The sequence below is a fragment of the Trichosurus vulpecula genome, chromosome 5 (genome assembly GCF_011100635.1).
Source record: "Trichosurus vulpecula isolate mTriVul1 chromosome 5, mTriVul1.pri, whole genome shotgun sequence".
Lineage (NCBI taxonomy): Eukaryota > Metazoa > Chordata > Mammalia > Diprotodontia > Phalangeridae > Trichosurus > Trichosurus vulpecula.
In genome coordinates, this window is record NC_050577.1 from 274,010,289 (window position 1) to 274,030,172 (window position 19,884).

The 19,884-nt window shown below is 41.3% G+C and overlaps 1 protein-coding gene across 2 annotated transcripts; it reads left to right on the plus strand.

Annotated features, from left to right (window-relative positions):
• The first annotated feature begins 5,569 nt into the window (after nucleotides 1-5,569).
• On the plus strand, nucleotides 5,570-18,602 carry LOC118852210 (small cell adhesion glycoprotein). Of its 2 annotated transcripts, XM_036761888.1 has the most exons (4): nucleotides 5,570-5,652; nucleotides 6,574-6,639; nucleotides 16,610-16,693; nucleotides 18,121-18,602. In XM_036761888.1, exons 2-4 carry the CDS (start codon nucleotides 6,606-6,608, stop codon nucleotides 18,294-18,296), a joined length of 294 nt encoding a protein of 97 aa, XP_036617783.1. In that variant the 5' UTR covers nucleotides 5,570-5,652; nucleotides 6,574-6,605; the 3' UTR covers nucleotides 18,297-18,602. The 2 variants fall into 2 exon arrangements, with proteins under 2 accessions (XP_036617783.1, XP_036617784.1); XM_036761889.1 differs by lacking the exons at nucleotides 5,570-5,652; nucleotides 6,574-6,639 and having other exon boundaries at nucleotides 16,576-16,693.
• Nucleotides 18,603-19,884: the final 1,282 nt, after the last annotated feature.

The following is a 19,884-nucleotide window of genomic DNA, read 5'->3' on the forward strand; positions in this document are numbered from 1 at the left end:
CACACCTCCAGACTTACAGCATTGGATAAATCACTATTAATGGCCATGTAGAGATAATTGTAAAGTGCTTTGCAAGCCTTGAAGCATTATATAAGTACCTATTATCATTACTGTTATTGTTATCTGTCTGCTTGGTGCTTGGGCAGAAGTTTTCCCCCAGGCCAAAATAAAAGCTCCAGAAACTTAGAGAATTCTAAGTAGCGTATACATACATGTATGCATACATGCATACATACCACAAAATTTCTGTGACAATTTCTTTGAGGGCAAGGGAGATCTTTCTGAGGTGACATTTATAATTTTTTACCTTTGGGTAAGTCCAACTATATAATTTTGCAGATAAGGAAATTAACTTATCACACAGTCAATAACTGGTAGAACTGGAATTCAAACCCAGGTCCTCTCCCTCCAAAAGCAATGCTCTTGACACTGTGCTATATTGCTTACTATGTCTGGATCTTGGCTATGCCATATATGAATCCATGTGACTTTAGCCAAGTCACGTAATAAACCACATCCTTGATTTCCTCACAAAGATGATGGGGAAAATGTTACTTAAATCAGCTCTTTCCTAAAGGAGCTATGAGAGGGGCAGCTAGGTGGTGCAGTAGATAGAGGACTGGCTTTGGAGTCATGAGGACCTGAGTTCAAGTATGGCTTCAGACACTTACCAACTGTGTGACCTTGGGCAAGTTGCTTAACCCCAATTGCCCTGCCTTCCCCCCTCAAAAAAAAAGGAGTTATGAGAAAAGAGGTTTGTAAACCCCAAAGTACTATGGAAATGAGGATTTCCACCATTATCTTTCTCGTAAGCTTTCTTTCTCTGCCTTCACTAAATGAAGACACATGACACTCATCCATGAAAGACAGCTTGAAGTAATAACTGAGCTCGGAGCCAGAAAGACCTAGGTTTAAAAACCAGCCTTTGACAAATACTGGATGAATGACTCAGTGCCCAAGTGACTTCCTAAGACTATAAGTTGCAAAGTAACTGTCTACCTGAATTTGTAGGGGGTCTTTCCTCACTGAGAGTTTCCTCCACTAATATCACAGGTCCAGTAAAAAATGTGTAGCATACACCTTCTCTAATTTAGAAAACATGCAAATCCTATAATTGGGAGGAGAAAGTAATGGCAAACCACTCCAGTATCTTTGCCAAGAAAACCCCAAATGGAGTCATAAAGAGCTGGACATGATTGAAAATGACTGAACAACAAGAATTGGGAGGTAGTATGGCACAGGGACAAAATGAGGGACAAATTTGGAGTCAAAGGACCTGAGGTTGTTGTTTTTTTCATTTTTTGTAACTAATTTATTTATCTTTAACTTTCAATATTCACTTCCATAAGATTTTGAGTTTTAAATTTTCTCCCCCTTCCTCTCCTCCCCCCCTCCCCAAAACGGCATGCAACCTGATATAGGCTCTGCTTATGCATTCATATTAAACATATTTTCACATTAGTCACGATGTGAAGAAGAATTAGAACCAATGGGAGGAACCAGGAGAAAGAAGAAACAAAACAAAACAGCAAAAGAAAAGGAGAGCAAATAGTATGCTTCCATCTGCATTCAGATTCCAAAGTTCTTTGGATATGGATAGCATTTTCCACTGTTAGTCTTTTGGAATTGTCTTAGATCACTGCATTGATAAGCAGAGGTAAGTCTATCAAGTCAGTCATGCCACAATGTAGCTGTTACTGTGTACAATGTTCTCCTGGTTCTGTTCATTTCACTTAGCATCAGTTCATGTGAGTCTTTCCAGGTTTTCCTGAAATCTGCCTGCTCATCATTTTTTACAGCACAACAGTATTCCATTACATTCATATACCACGACTTGTTCAGCCATTCCCCAGTTGATGGGTATCCCCTCAATTTCCGATTCCTTGCCACCACAAAAAGAGCTGCTATAAATATTTTTGTACGTGTGGGTAAAGGACCTGAGTTTGAATCCCAGATCTCTTGGAGACCTTCAGTAAGTTATTTATTTCTCTGGGCCTCATTCTTTTTTAATCTACAAAATGAGGGGATGGGCAAGATAACATTTGAGATCCCTAAATCTATGCTACTATTATAGCATGATGAGGGTGTACATATAAGGGTATCTTCCAATGAGAGACTAGAAACAGTGCCAAAAAGTGCCATCATGGACAAAACCACTCCCACAGGCTCCTGTCATTATTCACTTTCTCTCTGGGCTCAAAGGCAGCCTATCTGGTAGGCTTTAGAATACATCAGAAATCATTAATACTACAAAATTTCCTCTCTTTCTAATTATCTGGGGTCCTTAATTTTTACCCATGGGCTAGTTTCCTCCTCTTAGTCTTGAAACCCCAAACTCATAAGATTAGATTATTAATGACCATGTAATTTAATAGCCATATCAAATAGCCAAAAAAAATGCAATTAGAAGTTAAAACATTGTCCAAAAAACTATTATAATATTACAATTTAAATTGAGTTCTCCTTTCCTCCCCATTCATTCTCCCTGGCAATTTGAGAAGAACACAAAAAGAGAAATAATTGAGATTCAACTCTGGATGGAAATTTTCATAGCATTATACTCTTGGTGGTGGTGGTGGTTGTCCCCCCTCCCACCCCCCCTACCCCCACCGAGAAGTTCATTCCAGGCCAAGAAGCCTGAAAACCAGAAAATATATACCTGCATTCACATCAGTTCACCAAATCTCTGTGATACCCCAACATCTCTATGATCTCGGGAGGCTTTAGAGCAGGAGGTTTACCTACAAATATATAATAGTCAGTCAATCAGTAAATATTCATTAAGCGCCTATAATATGCCAGGCACTGTACTAAGGGCTAGGGGTACAAAAAGAGGCAAAAGTTCCTACCCTCAAGGAGTTCACAATCTAAAGGGAGAAATAACAACCAAATAAATATGGATAAATAGGAAATGGGCACTAGAATTCAGAGAGGTTGAAAAGGCTTCTTACAGAAAATAGAATTTTCATTGGAATTTAAAAGAAGCCAGGGAAGCCAAGAAGCAAGGAGAGCATTCCAGGTACAGGGGACAGCAAGAGAAAAGACCAAGTCCCTACTATGTGCCAGGCACTGTGCTAAGTAAGCACTAAGATACCAAAAAAAAAAGGCAAAAGAGAGACCCTGTCCTCATTAACAACGACCACAAAGATGCATTTATTAAGCACCTCTATGCAAGAGATTTTAGAGATTATCTAGTCCAAGGGTTGGTTCTTAACTTGAACTTTAAGACAGATTTCAGGGACTCTGTGAACTTGGATGGGAATTTCCTTTGTGATCCGATCTATTTTATTTTAAATATTTAAAACATTATTCTGAGAAGAGGTCCACAGATGTCACCAGACTGCCAAATGGGTCAAGGACACAAAAAAGGTTAGTCCAATCCTCTCATTGAAGCAGACAAAGGTCACACAACAGTCAATCATTATGAGTAAGTAATTATTAAATGCCTACTCTGTGCCAAGCACTGTGGTAGGCACTAGGAATATAAAAATAAAAATAGTGTCTGCCCTCAAGGAGCTTAAGGGGATATTCTCTCTACATACATGTTGAGCCCCGTCCCGTCCAGTCTAACTAATGAAATTATAACATATGAGGGGCAGCCGTCTAAGGCACTCACCTTTCAGATTTTGGTTGTTTACTGGTTATAAGAGTGTGCCCCTTTCAGACCTTGAGCCATCTATTTGCACAGGAAAGAATCAGGAAACTGGGCTGAAGATTATATAGCCCATCTTCCCTTTTCTCTATCCACTCAGTGAGTAGACAATGTTTAAAAATAGAAATCAACCTTTTTAGCAATCTAGCTCAAGGAATTGAGACAGGCAGCTCTTGGGATGGCTTCTAGAACTGTTCTACGAAAGGGTGAGGGGGGACTTCTCTCTCTTCTCCACCACGGACAATGACTTCATGAAAATGATGGCAGAATTCAGTCTGCTCAGGATGTCAATTGGCCCCAAACCTGGAGGGATGATGACTGCAACCAAGGAGCAAAACAACACACATCAGAGATGCCCCCAGTGCACCAGCATTCAGCAGGGTCCAATGAAGCAGCCTCCAGGGGAAACTGTGAGACCAAAGGGTGTTGGAACAAGGGTGAACATCAATGTACTCTGACACAAATTGCTTCTAGTAAGATATGCCTTGGCTGATTGTGCTCCCTACAAGTGTGCCTCAAGTGAGTAAATGCTGCATGTGTCCATTCTTCCCACTGATGCTCTGTGTAAAACAGTATACGCAGGTTTATGGGGACTATTTTTTACTGCTACTGGTTTTTCCTATGCCAGTCAATAAACATTTATGTGCCAATAAACACTATGTGCCAAGCACTGTTCTAAGTATTGAGACACAAAAAAAGGCAAAAGTCAGTCCCTGCCCTCAGGGAACTCACAGTCTAATGGAGGAGAAAATATACAAACTATGGATAAACAAGACATATGCAGGATAAATTGGAAAAAATCAACAGAAGGGTGTACATTCAAATTAAGGGAGATCAGAAAGGCTTCCTGTCAAAGATGGAATTTTAGCTGGGACACTCCTTTCTTCAGGCCCAGCCTCCTCTCTGGAATGGACCTGGCTTTTATCTGTGTTCATCAAAGGGTATAGATAACAAACATACTTTGCAAACCCTAAAACCCTAGAAATGTTGACAATCATTAGTATCTACCCCTTCAGCAGACTTTTATAATAGTTTGGGAGCTCCTGGAATCCTCTGTGAGTAAAATGCCTTGTCCCTGTGTATGGATGTCAATGTTGCTTTTCTAGGATTTACAGGCTAGCTCAATGGTGGCCTTAAGCCTGACTAGGGGAAATCCAGAACCCAGCCAGTGAGGGTGGGGCCCAGCCTGTCATGGGAGGAAGCAGTGGTCCCAGGAGGTAAGCAAAATGACTAGCAAAGAAGGAAAGGCAGCTCTTCCTGCCACGGGATGAGAGGAGGCTGAGGGAGGAAAGGAAGTCTGGCAGGGAGAGAGAAACTGAAAGGGGTGCCTTCAATGCTTTTTTTCCTGTTCCACCCAGTCTGCCTGTGCCTCTTTGCCCACTGTAATTTTGGTCCACTCGAAAAAGCTTTTCATCCTTTCCCTTTCATTTGCGTTTCCCTGGTCTCCCCTTGCTCCCTGTCTCTGTGTCTTTGTCTCAATTTCAGATTCTGTCTCTGTCTGAGCCTCAGTTTCTCTATCTGTAAAATGAGGGGGATGGATTAGATGGTCTTCAGATCTCTCTTTTCCAGATCTACTAGCAAGCATTCCATGAGTCTGGGTGTGTGTGTCTGTGTCTCGCTCTAAGTCTCTTTTGAATCTCTGTGTATCTCTGTGGTGTCTCTCTGTCTCCCTCCCACTCTGAGTGGTGTGACTGGCCCTTTATCCCCAGCCAGTTAGACTGGAAAGGTGAGCAGGGCGGAGGAGGGAGGAGGCTGGAGGGCGGAGGGAAGGGAAGTTGCTTCTGGTCGCCTCACTCATATTCCCAGTCACCTTTGCCACCGCAGGGACCACGACCCGCAGCTTCGGAGGCTAGGGCGCCACGCGTGAACCTCCCCATCCTTCCTGTCCAGCCGCGCAACTCCCCCTCTCCAAGGTCTCCGGAACCGAGCCAGGAGATACCCGGGAGAGGACAGGTCCTCTCCCCATCTGGTTCCACCTGGGCTCTCCTCCACCTCTCCAGGTAAAGTGGGAAAGACTCTCCAGGCAGCTCTGCAGTGGGCTTACTCTTTTCAGGGCAGGGAGGGAACCTTCCGGACCAGAAGCGGGGCGCAGACGACGGACCCAGGAGCACAGACCACCTAGGCTCTGCTATTTGAGGGCTTAGTGGAGAAGGTAGGAGTGGGCAGGAAATAACCGGGCGGAGGTTAAATACTCAAGCCCGGGAATGAAAGGACCTGGGATGTGGGTTACGGCTGAGGGTTTAAGTATGGAGGATATAGTGGCTCAGAGTTAAGAGTCCAGGGCAGAGGCGGCCCACAGGCAACTGGCGTGGTCTTGAGAGAGTGGGGACACTTTTTAATACCATGGCATCCTGGGGACATGTGTCCCCCACCCCACCCCAACACTCCCTACCCTCTCTCCACTCCAGACTGTTGAAGGTGCCTGGCTCCGAGTCTTCATCAGCTCTGTCCTGACATCTAGTGGACAATCTCCAGCCGGCCCATGCTCCGGACCAAGGTTGTCCCTTAGTGCCATTTTTAGAAACTAGCAAAGAAGCTAGCTTATATATTTCCTATGTTTCCCTTTTGAGATGAGTTAAAGTAAACTCCGGGCTGAGTGGAGTTTGGACTTTGCTGGAATGCAAATGAAATTAATGTAGATGCAATGAAGAGTGGGCCTCAGCCAAGGTTGGAACTAGTCCAATTTCTTAGGTACACTTCCAGAGAGATATAGCCAGAGACAGAAGAGAGACACAGGAATGGACAGAGAATGAGATTTGTTATTTCCCGTGGACTGTTCCACCTTCCTCTCTTCTGAGATGGAGAGGTTGGGAAAAGGAAGGGGTTTGAACAAATAGGAAACAGCCAATTGAGGAACACCAAAGGCCCCACTCTCTGGCTGCAGACCCCCTTTTCATTTATTTTTTCCTCCTTTTTTCCAGGTGTGAAGACTCTTACTTAGACCACTGCCACCATGACAGGCCTCCCAACCCCACCTCCCCCAAAAGGTAAGTTATATCCCATTGGAAAGAAAATTGCCTTTCTTGGGGCTTCAGCCTAGGCTGAGGAGAAGCCCCCAGCACTGGACTCTGACTCAGACCTACCTGCCTTACCAAGGGGCAGCATCCAGGTTAGCTTTGGGCCCAGGAAACTGAAACACACTTCTAGGGTCACTAAAACCAACTAAAGACAACTCTTAGGACTGATCGTGCAAGAATTCTCATTTTCTTGGAGTAGATTCTGTCCCGCCTCTGACCCTCACCTTCTAGTGACACCATTCGCATTTTCAAAAACTCGGTGCTCTTGAGAGGGAAGTTTCCCTGTTAATATATTTAGACCTAGTCTCTGTCTTGCAGGGTAGTAAGGGAGATCAGGCTAATAAATGGGAAACATTTTTTTAAAAAATAATTTGTATTTGTATTGATGCCTTTTGTTATTATAGCACAATTAATTTCCAAACATATCCCCTCCCTCCTGCTCTACCTGGCAAACCATCCCTCTTAATAAACTTTAAAAAGAAAGAGGGGAAAAAAATCGTTTCAGCAAAACCAACACATCTAAGAGAGTATGTAATATTCCACCCTAATAGTCCTCCTCCCCTCCACCTCTGCAGTGAAGAGAGGAAGGTACATCTACTTGACTATCTTCTGGAGCCAAGCTTGATCATTATAATAACATTCAGCTTGAGTTTTTTTTTTCTTCCTTCCATTTACGTTTTTGCAGTTCAAATGAGATAATATTTGTAAAGCCCTCAGTACCTACTATGTACATAGTAGGTGATTAATAAATACTCATTCTCCTCTTCCCATCTCTCCTTCCCTTCATTGTATTAATTGTTTTCTTGGTTCTATTTGCTTCACTTTGCACCAGTCTATGAATTCTTCATATTCATTTTTTATGGTGTCCTATATTTTACCATTTTCATGTACCACAATTTGTTTAGCTCTCAGATTCATGTGCCCAAACAATGGCCACCTCTTTTGTTTCCAAATTCTTTGCTACCACAAAAAGTGCTGCCATGAATAGTTTGTTATGTATAGGACCTTTCTATCTTTGACCTCCTTGGGGTACATGAATAGCAGCCGTGGGAATTCTATGTTAAAGGATCTGGACACTTTAGTCACTTTTTTTTTAGCATAACCCCAAATTGCTTTCCGGAATGGGCAGACCAGCTCACCCTTCCAACAAGAGTATGCCTGTCATCCATGGGACACAATTAAAGAGCAGTTGAGGACAGTATATGATTCAGGTTATGAGGTTAGGACTAGAAGCATAATAGTGGTGGAGAGAAGGAAGAAGTTAGTATCAGCTGAAATACAAGAAAAAGCTTCCTAGAGGGAGGGGGTGGGGACCTAGCTTGAGCCCTGAAGCCTTTGTCTGCTCTGGGAGGAGAGCATTCCTGCCTGGGATCATGGGATCCGAGATTAGAGTTAGAAAGGACCTTAGAGGTGGTCCACTCAAAAACCTCATTGTTTACCACTTAGAAACTGGGACTGAATGAGGTTAAGTGACTTGCCCAGGGTCACACAAGGGGAAAGGAACCTAGCATTTATGAAGTGCCTACTGTGTGTCAGGCACTGTGCTAAGTGCCTAACAAATATTATCTCATGTGCAATGATATTTTGAGATGATACATAAGTATTAAACTACATAATCAACATTCCAACTCAGGTCCTCCTGCCAGAAATCCAGTGCCCTTTACTTGGTCATAGACTAAGAACTGTAAGTATGTTGTGGGGAAGGGGAGGAGAATGGGTAGAGGACAATGGTAGTCTAACTCCCTGGAGCCTAAGGGATTTGCATTGGGAATGAAGAGTGGGGAATAAAGTTGAATAGGCCTTGAAAGTCAAACCGATCAGTCTGACAAGTATCCATTTGATACAATAGTCAGTGGAAAGCTTCTATTGTGTAAGGAATGATTTAAAAAAATTAGATTTACCCAGACTTTAAAATGAAGAAATTAACAGACTGAGCCTTTGGCCCTTTAAAAGCTTACTTTCTGAGGCGAATTCACAACCACAGGTCTTCAATCCATACAAACTGCAGAAAAGAAAACAAGATTAAACCCAGTTTAGGAAGAGAAGGTCACAGGCCAGGCAAAGGATCAATGAATGCATGGAGGTGGTTCAACTTTCAGGTTCCAATCTAGCCACCAGAGAGGTTTCCTACTGGAGGTTCCTTTCAGGAGCTATATAGGATTATCCACTTCCCCAGGATTTACCTGCCCTCCTGGCTGGTCATCATCCCAAACTATTTATGTCATGCTCTGCCCCATAGGTGGGTGCCTAATAATTCTAGGAGAAAATATAGACAGCCTTCTAGCAGAGAAGAGGACCTAAAAGCCGTCTGCCAGTGAGCATGTATCAAGCCAAGAAGGTTAGCAAATCCAGTGGTAAAGGATCAGATGCCATGGTGATAAGAGCTTTAGTGCAACTCAGGAATGGGAGAGACAAAGAAACCCGACTGGTATCTGGGTTAACAACAAAAGGAGACAAATGAGTTAAAGTGCCCCACAAATTCATTTTGCTGTTGGTTTAGATCTAGCCTGGATTGGGATTGGGATGGTTCCCAAATGCTTTCATTATCCTCTCCTCATTTAAATTTTTTCTAGTATAGCAGGACTTCCACACCCCAGAAAGAAGGAACATGATCTTTTTCATTTATTGGGACAAGGAGAAAGGAGAGGGAACTAGATGGAAGAACTTGACCATGGGAAAAGTGATAAACTCCTAATCCAAGCTCACTATTATACTATAGCCACTCAGTTAACATTCTTGCTAACAGTCCAATCAAACAGACATTTATTAGGCACCTTTCAGTGTGCTGGTCTTGCAGATACAAAAAAAAAAAAGACAAAGAGATCCTGCTGTCAGGGAGGTTACTTTATACTAAAGGTGAGGGGGTGGAGTGGGAGATACAATATATAAACAGGTAAACATCACACCTTAATTTTAGGAGGAAGGAGAGACCATGAACTTCTGTGGAGATCAGGAGAGGTTTCCCACAGGTGAGGGTACATGAGTTGAGCCTTGAAAGAAGTTAGAAATTCTAAGGGGAAAGGGGAAATGAATTGTAGGCCTGAGGTTTCAAAGATAGGAGGCTGGAGATCGAGGACTGCATTTGGAAAACCACAAGGGAAGCTAGAAGCTGCATGGGAGGCAGGAGTCTGGCAGAGAGAAATGTTGAATAAACCTACAAAGAGAGACAGGAGCTATATAGCCAAAAGTTTTTAAGGGTCTTCCCCAGAGGTTTATATTTCATCCTAAAGGTAATGGGGAGCCACTAAAGATTCTTGAGCAGGAATATGGCATAGTCAAACTTGTGGGGGGGTTTTTTGCCTCTTTTTGTATCCCTAGTGCTTATCAGGGGACCTAGTACATAGTAGGTGTTTAATAAATGTTTATCAGTTGACTGATTGGCAGTATTATCTTGTCCTCAAGGCAACTGGGAATAATGAGAATTGATTTTCCTCATCATTATAATTGGGTCCCACTTTTTCCATCTTTCTCTTTAGTGCCTTTTCTTCTATAAGCTATAAGCTTATCCATGTTTCAAGTGTGGTGGTTCTGCTGTCCTTGATGGTAAAATAAATAGATAAAATTCTTACAAAAATCTTTTTTGGGTTGGGTTTTGGTTTTGCTCTTTGTTGATCTTCCATTTTCATCTATAAATGCCCTCAGGTTGATTTTGCTCCATTGGGTTTTTGACCAAACTTTCTTTAAACTGGTTCTACCTTCACCTCCTTCTCTTCTACAACTTGGTATAGCCTTGGAGGTGATGAGTGATGCTAATGAGCTCAGTCAGGATCAATGAGTGTCAGTTCCTGGGCTTGGAAGGATTTTTTTTAACCTTCTTTTGGATTCTGAGGGTCCTAGACCATGGAAATATCAGAAGTTGCTTTATCTTTGTTGCATTATTTGTTTTAGAGAGGTCATGGGGATCGGAGAAAATGCATGGTCCACCATCTTGTTGCTCCTGTGACTCACCCATTCTTTTCTCTTTTTTTCGCTTTCTCTTTAAAAAAAATTATTTATTTTTAACATTCTTTTTTTTCATTTGAATTCCAGATTCTCTCCCTCTCTTCTACCCCTTCCCCACATACTGAGAAAGCAAGCAATATGATATCAATTATACATATTAAATAGTGCAAAATATAGTTCCATATTAACCATATCACAGAGAAAGTGAGAAAATTATACTTCAGTTTGCATTCAGAGTTTATCACTTCTCTCTGGAGGTGGATAGCATTTTTCATCATGAGTCCTTTGGAATTATCTTGGATCATTTTATTGATCAGAGTAGCTAAGTCCTTCACAGTTGATCATCATTACAATATTGCTGTTACTGTGTACAATGATGTCCTAGTTTCGCTCACTTTGCTTTGCATCAGTTCATATAGATCTTCCCATGTTTTTCTGACACCATCCCCCTCATCATTTCTTTTAACACAATAGTATTCCATCACAATTACATGCCGCAACTTGTACAGCCATTCCCCAATTGAGTATCCCCTCAGTTTCCAATTCTTTGCCACCACAAAAAGAACTGCTACAAATATTTTTGTACATATAAGTCCTTTTCCTTTTCCTTTGATTTCTTTCAGGTATAGACATAGTAGTGGTGTTACCAGGTCAAAGGGTATGTACAGTTGTATAGTCTTTTGGACCTAGTTCCAAATTATTCTCCAGAATGGTTGGGCCAGTTCACAATTCCCACCAACAGTTTATTAGGGTACTTATTTTACCTCATCTTCTCAAACATTTGTCATTTCTGATAGGTGTTAGGTGGTACCTCAGAATGCTTTTAATTTGCATTTCTGTAATCATTATTTAGAGCATTTTTTCATACAACTGTTGATAGCTTTGATTTCTTCTGAGAACTGCCTGTTCATGTTCTTTAACCATTTATCACTTGGGGAATGGCTCTCATTTTTATAACTTTGACTGAATTCTCTACATATTTGAAAAATGAGGCCTTTATCAGAGAAACTTGCTATAAAAATTTTTAGTATTATTTTATTGTCTATGGTTCTTTGTTCAGTCATGTCTGACTCTTTGTGACCCTATTTGGGGTTTTCTTGGCAAAGATACTGGAGTGGTTTGCCATTTCCTTCTCCAGCTCATTTTACAGATGAGGAACTGAGGGAAACAGGGTTAAATGACTTGCCCCCAGGGTCACACAGCTAGTAAGTGTCTGAGGCCAGATTTGAACTCAGGAATATGAGTTTTCCTGACTCCAGGGGTAGCACTCTATCTACTGTGCTACCTAGCTGTCCCCATTGTCTGTTGTACCTTTTAGCAAAATGTAGTTTCTTTGACTCTCTCCTTTAATTAGGTCTACTTTTGCTTTTGCTTTTGCTTTGTCTGAGATGGTGATTGCTAGCCCTGCCTTTTTTACTTCAGTTGAAGCATAATAGATTCTGCTCCAGCCCTTTGTTTTAACTCTGTGTATGTCTTTCTATTTCAAGTATGTCTCTTGTAAACAAGATATTGTTGGATTCTAGTTTCTCATCCATTCTTCTAGTTTCCATTTTATGGGTGAGTGCATCCCATTCACATTCACAGTTATGATAACTATATATTTCCTTCCATCTATTTTCTATTTATTCTTCTCTATTTTTATCCTGACTCTCCTCAAAAGTCTATTTTGCTTCTGACCGCTGCCTCCCTTAATCTGCCCTCCCTTTTATTGTTCCCTTCCTCCTTTCTTTTACCTCCTTCCCCTCCTATTTCCCTATTGGGTAAAATAGATTCCTATGCCCAATTGATTGTGTATCAATGTATTCTTCCCTCTTTGAATCAATCTGATGAGAGTGAGCCCCTTCACTGTAAAGCTCTTCTTTATTCACCTCTTTTATATGAGAAAAACTCCCCATTGTACTTCTCCCTTCCCCCTTCTCCCAGTGTGTCCCTCTCAGTTCTTAATGTGACATAATCAAGTCACACTTGTGCTCTCTCCTTCTAACTCCCTAGAGTTGGACTTCTAGACTCCTAGAGGACTTCTAAACTCCTTTTCATCAGGAATGCTTTAAAGTCCTCTATTTCATTAAATATCTATTTTTTCCCCTAAGGGATTAAACTCAGTTTTGCTAGATATGACAGAATATGATATTTCAAGTCCTCCATTCCTTTAACATGGAAGCTGCTAAATCTTTTGTGATACTGACTGTGGCTCCATGATACTTGAATTGTTTCTTTCTGTCTGCTCACAATATTTTCTCCTTGACCTGAGATCACAGGAATTTGACTATAATATTCCTGGGAATTTTCATTTTGGGGGTCTCTTTCAGGAGGTAATTGGCAGATTCTTTCAGGAGTAGCTTATGTGGTCAAATTCTTTTTTTGTTGTTTGTTATTTGCTCATTTTTCCAGTCTACTTCTTGTCTTTAAACTTTAGGTTAAATCTGGGCTCTGCTCACCAGGGACTGTGGAGACACTGTCCCAAGCTTAAGACTTTTTTGTGCTGCTGTTTTCAGAGCTACTTATGTGAGGGTCTATAAGTTTTCAGTGCTTCCAAGATTGTTGTGTTTGTCCTTCATTTTCAAAGAGGACCATGGCATCAAGGAGGTGAATGACAATGACTTGCAACTTTGACTTTGATTTGAGTGAGGGAGGGCTGTGCAAGGTCACCAGCCTTACTTTCTCCTCCAGAGCCATCTGGAATCTGAACATCGGCCAGATATTCATCAGGATGACTGGAGATGGCTCAGGACACAATGGGAAACCCTGGCCCTTTTAGGCTAGGTCTTTTCAGGTTCTCACTTTGAGTGAGGTAACACCTATTTAGTGAATAGGCCTCTTTAAGAAGTGTTTCTAGGGATTGCCCCTTTAAATAAAAAAAAAATAATCAAACTGGGAGGGGAAGATACTCAGGGTTGCTGGCCAAAAGAGGTTACTATTTACATTCACTTTGAGCCTGGGGGATCCAAAATATAACCATAAAGTGGTGTTTGGGCAGGGACCTATCTATGAGTTCCAGAGTGAAATGGGTTTAAGGTTTGGTCTTTGAAAAAAAGAAAGGAAGAAAGAGAGAGAAAGGGAGAAGAAGAAGAGGGAAAGAGGGAGGAAGGGAGGAAGGAAGGAATTGACTGCATACAGTTAAAAGAGTTACCAATCAGTGCCAGCAAAGGGGTCTCCTGTAATCCCTTTCTGACTAGTTTTCCAACCCCCTTACTCCTAACTTGCTGCCTCTACTCCACTATCTTCCTTCTTTCATTCTTCTTAAGATCATCAACAAACAACATCATCAAACAGAATTATTCCCAGACCTTGTCTAATTGGACTCCCTCCATAATCCGTGGTGATGATAAGATTCAGAAGGGACAAATGTATCATTTCCCCATATCTGAATGTAAGCAATTTACCTTTGTTTAGTCCTTTGTCATTGTTCATCTGTGTTTACCATTTTATGTTTCTCTTTACTCCTGTGTTTAAGTTTCAGAGTTTTTCCATAGCTCTGATCTTTTTTTTCCATCAAGAATGCTTGGAATTCCCTTATTTCATCAAAGTTTCATTTACCCCTCCTGTTGCATTATAATCAGTTTTGCTGGGTAAGTTTTTCTTGGGTGTAAGCCTTTTCTTTCTTTCTAGAATATTTCTTCTAGAATATTTCTTTCTTTTCCTTTTCTTTCTAGAATATTGCATTCCAATTTTCCCATTCTTTTATAGTGGTGACTGCTGAATCATGTGTGATCCTGACCGTAGCTCCTTAGTAGTTTTAATTCTTTCATTCTGGCTGCTTGCAGTATTTTTTCTTTGACCTGGAAGCTCTGGATTTTGGTTATAATGTTCCTCAGTTTTCATTTTGGAGTGTCTTTCAGGAGGTGATTGGTGGATTCTGTTTATTTCCCTTTTCCCTCTCCTACTAAAAGATCTGGACAGTTTTAAGATTTCTTGAAATAGAATGTCTAGGCTCTTTTTTTGGTCATGGCATTCAGTTAGTCCAATGATTCTTAATTTTTTTCTCCTCAGACTGTTTTCCAAGTTAATAGTTTTTGCCTGGTAGTAAGTATTATTATGTCTTGATGATCTAAAGAAAAGAATGGTAAGAGAGGAAAAGAGGAATCCGCTGGGTGGGGGGGTGAGGGTGGGGAGCAAGCTAATTTACATTTTCTCCCTTTTTTTTCACCTTTTGACTTTAATATTTCTTGTTGTCTTGTGGTGTCATTGTTTTTGTGTTGAAATTCAAGAAGCTCTGCAGCCTTCTTTACTTTGTGGATATCTGAGTGGTTGGAAGAAGGAAGGGACATTGGGTAGGGACAGTAAGGGCAGAGAGAAAGCTAATGAGGTCTCCTTCAGTGATGCTGAACATCCCTTTCAGCTCTATACCTGATTCTATGATTTCTGTTATTGTTGCTTGATACTAGACAAACACATATATACCCACACATACATACAAACATATACATACACAGGTGTGTTTGTGTGTGTCTGTGTGTGTGTACTACACTGCCTCTTGCTACTCCTAACTCCCCCTCCCTAATCTCTACTTATGTGCCCCATTCCTTCTGGGCCAGGGTCCTAATTAGCTCCTTAAGGTAGTCCATACTAATGGGAGGTTAGAAACCTCTCTCCTTTTAGAGGTGACAAATCCTAAGGGCATTTTAACAGGGCCCTTCTATCAGGGTTAGTCTTCACAGAATCCCTATATCTGTGGTCGTGTATTATGTTTTCCTGGTTCTGCTCCGCTCACTCAGCATGTATCATGTAGGTTTTTCCAGGTTGTTATGAAGTCCGAATCATCCCCATTTCTTATAGTGCAATAGTAGTCCATTACCTGCATATACCACAACTTGTTCAGCCATTTCCCAATTGATGGGCATCCCTTTGATTTCCAATTCTTTGCTACTACAAAAAGAGCCACTATGAATATTTTTGTACACATGGGTCCTTCTCCCACTTGTGTGATCTCTTTGGGATACAACCCTAGACCACTTGGTCATTGTTTAGGGCCCCATTGGCTCAGAGTAAATGTAAATAGCAATTGTTTCTCTTTTGGCCAGAAATCCTGAGAGTCTTCCCCTCCCAGATTGAATTTTTTTTTTTTAACTGGGTAAAAGAGGCCATTCTTTGCCTCATTTCTTACCTAGCCTTAATCACTGAATAGGCGTTGCCTCAGTCAAACTGAGACCTGTTAAAGACCTTAGCTTAAAAAGGCCAAGGTCTCCCACTGCATCCTGGGCCATCTCCAGTCGTCCTGATCTATGTCTTGCCACTGGACTTAAATAGTTCCAGAGGAGAAAGTGAGGCTAGTGACCTTGCATAGTCCTCCCTCACTTAAATCCAATTCACTTGCACATCATGGCATCACCTTCCTGATGTCATGGTCCTCTTTTTGAGAACAAAGGACAAAAAAAAAGCAACAACAACCTGGAGCTTTCCTTGCAAACCTACGAAGTTATGTAAATATTGTCCCATTTCACAAAGTAGGAAACTGAGGGGTAATTTGACTTTCCCAGTATCAGGAGTCATATGAAAATTTTGTGAGTCTTGTACTCTAGTGTTCATTCCACTTAATCAGGATCTACATCTCCAAAAATGTGGGGATTCAACTAAGTGATCCTCTGTAATTCTGAGTTGTTACTGCTAAATTAGCCCTGGCAAAGAATTGAGAAAATGCACTTCTATCCTCTCTTGGCAGAGGTGAAGGACTATGAGCACAGAATATTACATATATTGTTAGACATGGTAAATATTTTGATTGGTTTTGTTGAACTGCCTTTTCCTCTTCTTTTAAAATAATTTGTTGCAAAGAATAGCTGTTGAGAAGGGGACAGGGAAGAAAATGATTCAGAAATGAAGGCAATGTAAAAATAAAAATCTTAACAAAAATAAGATTTTTAAAAATCAGGATCTGATGGGGAAGATGATTGGGAAGCTGTGGCAATTTCCTCGGTAGTGGAGAGAAGGGAAGGAATATAAAAAGCGCCTATTCCTATATTAACTATGTTTTCTTTGCTCCCTCTTCTGAATATACCAGCAGAAGAACTGATGTCCACTCCACTACTACAAGCCACTGAAACCCTGACTCCTACAGCTGTTGCCAACACTGCAGTCATTGCAGGTAAGGAAGGCACTGGGACCAAAGGCTTTTTTTTAGGTTAAAAAGGGGGCGGGGGGGGGGCACTGCTGAAGTGTTTACAACAGAGACCCAGAGGACGTAGAGAATGCATATTCTGAGGCCAAATAGCCAAGTGCCCAGAGATGGTCCAGCCAATGGGAACTTGTGGCCTTTTTCTCAACCATATCATGGTTACTAAGCAATGATTGGCAGGTTTCTGTGCACGGGTCATTATGCAATCTTTTCCTCTCACACTTAGTTCAATATTTTGAGGCTCTATTAACCCAATGATGATCCTCTCAAAAACTGACTACATTGGTCCTCAAAAATGAAATACTGTAAATTCTAGTTATTGTGACTATCCCAAATGAAAATTGTAGGTTGGCTTGCTAATTTCATTGTCAGGAATATATCCTCGGGGCATTACCAAAAAGAAAAAAAAGCTATCTGTTCAATGATATTTATAGCAGCCTTACTGCAGGAGGGAAAGAAAACCACAAGCAACCTGAGGATTTAGAAATAGGGGAGTGGTTACATAAATTGTGGCATACCAAGGGGATATTATAATTAAAATTAACATGAGAAATTTAAAGAAATCTGGAAAGAAATAACTAAATAATGTACATTTAAGAAGTAGAACAGAGTACACCCTAATTATGACTGGGATTGAACTCATGGTCAAGTTAGTGTGATAGAGACTTATGGGTTATAGCATTTTAATACACTGAAACTCATGTTTAAGTGTAATAAGCTGCAAAACAATTGTAATTATTACCATTGGATTCATAATAAATCACTTAAACTTGTGGGGGAGGGGAAGAAGTTAAATGATAGGTTTGGAGACAGGCAGGTAGACATTATCAACCTCCAGGAGTTATTGGGTTGACATTAAGTCAGTATAAACACGTTACCCTCTGTGTCGCTGTTTTGTAAGCAAATTAAGGGAGCAGATGGAAGGAAGGATAGGAGGGCACAACCAAGATTAACTATGGCTTTGGAAAACCCTTCCTGTTGAGATAAACTGTTTCCTGTTTCCCTCCTTCCTGTTCTATCAGAGTAATCACCAACTGGCGGGGACCTGCTTTTTAACTCATTCAGGGGAGGATATCCTTGTCTCTTGAGCATAGGGATTAAGGCAACAGAGCAGTTTTCATGGAAACCAAGCAATGAACATACTGGAAGTCAAGCAGTAGAACTAATAGCCATTCTTTGTCGGGGACTTGGTGAGCTTTGTTTAGATTGATGCTGGTTTACATGGGGGGAGGGGACAGGAAGAGGAGGAATTGATTTCTAGGAAAAGGAAGGAGGGAGACAAAAGCAAAATTTGGGGAAAGGAGGGAAAATGGCAGGACCCATGTAGATTGGTTCCGCTATGAAATAATAGGTAAATAGCCCTTCCAGAATCCTATGTCTCCCCTCTTCTTCCTAAGTTGTTATCACCGTGGTCTTCATCACCCTGCTGTCAGTCCTGATTGTCATCATCATTTACCTGTACAAGAACAAAGGCAGCTACATTACCTACGAGCCCCCAGAAGGAGAAGCCAGCGCAACTCTGCAAATGGACAGTGACTCAGTCCAAGGGAAGAAGGAGGAATATTTCATCTGATGACTCCCACGCTCCCAAAGAACACCTCTGGCCTCTAAGTGCAAGACTGAGTGCTTAATTTATCAGTTGAAAGATGCATCTGAAGCCAGAGAGAGGTAGTGATAATGGGCAAGTCTGTGCTCTCTCCAGGTCAGGATCCAGGGACACTCCCAACCAGAGTGCCAGCAGCAGAGACCCAGGGGACAAAGGGAAATAGAGAAAGCAGATTCTGGTGTCTTTAGCTAGGCCTCTGTCATGGATCTTAACGTCATAGGCCAAATGGCCTTTATAACTAGACAGGGTAGGACTAACCATTTTATCCAGTAACCTACTGTACTCTTATGTGGTGGGGGAATAGTGATGGGAGTTGTCCAGTCCCACTCCATACTCTGCCTCCTGGCTGCATCAGGTAATTCATGAAGAATCCTAATCACTGGTCCCAAAAAGTTATTTGGCATCCTGATAACAAATGCAGTCAGCTTGGAAAGGGGGATGATGGTTGGTGGTGACGGTTACAATAATTCAACACATTAGTTGACCTCACCTGCTGGTATCTGGGCCATACCCTTTCTTTGAACCCCCTGCTTCCCAGCCCACTCTCTTATTCCCAACCCAATCTTGTATTTGTGATATTTTTTTTATCAGAATTAAAACTTCATTACACGAGATTTTGATTCTCATTTACAGGAGACAGAGAATAATAATCAGCACTAAATCATACACGTTTGGGAATTTTCTGTCCCAAATCTGGACAGATCTGGAGCTTATACTCCTAGAGCAAGTAGGAGTATAAAGAACATAAGCAGATAATCCAATATGTGTATATTTACTTAGTTATAAATTATATACATGTAATACAGTACCAATTATATATATTATAAAAATGACACCAAAAAGGATAAGATAAAAATGAAATAATATAAAATACTAGAGTGAATAGGGAGCCACTGAAATTTGTTGGTTTGGTTTTGTTTTTTTTGTTTTTTTTTTTTGAGTCAAGGATAGACATGGGCAGATACGTGGTTTAGGAAAATCACTTTGTTAACTATTTGTGGAACATGGATTTGAAATAGTGGAGAGACTGGAGGTAGGTACCCCTGCCTAAGATAGCTACTTGAACAGAGGCAATGGACTAGCTCCCACATGCCTACTCTAGCCAAAAAAAAACCCCAAAACTCTAAAAATAGTAACAGGTCAAATAATGATCCAGAAATTCAAAGATAAATAACAGTAAATGTTTTCATCAAGATAGAACTGGACAAAATGTCAGAAATCCATGGGCTAGCACAGGTACCCAAGATAAAAGCATGACCCTAAATACTGGCCAGGGATATCTGTAGCCTGCAAGAGGCAACCAGAGAAAGCAAACCAGTCCCTGGGTGGTCACAAATCCACACAGTGTACCTTGAGAGCAACTTCGAAGGGCAGCATCCAGTCTAGGCAAGACAGTATACAGACTGGGATACTCCAGTCTCAGGAGCTGTGAGGTCCATAGTACTCTGTCCTGAAATGCCAAAGGAGGTCCTGAATACCCATCACTCTGAACCTAAATGATATATAGGGAACCTAAAACCTATCAGCACTCTTAATTTAGACATACCCCCACCCC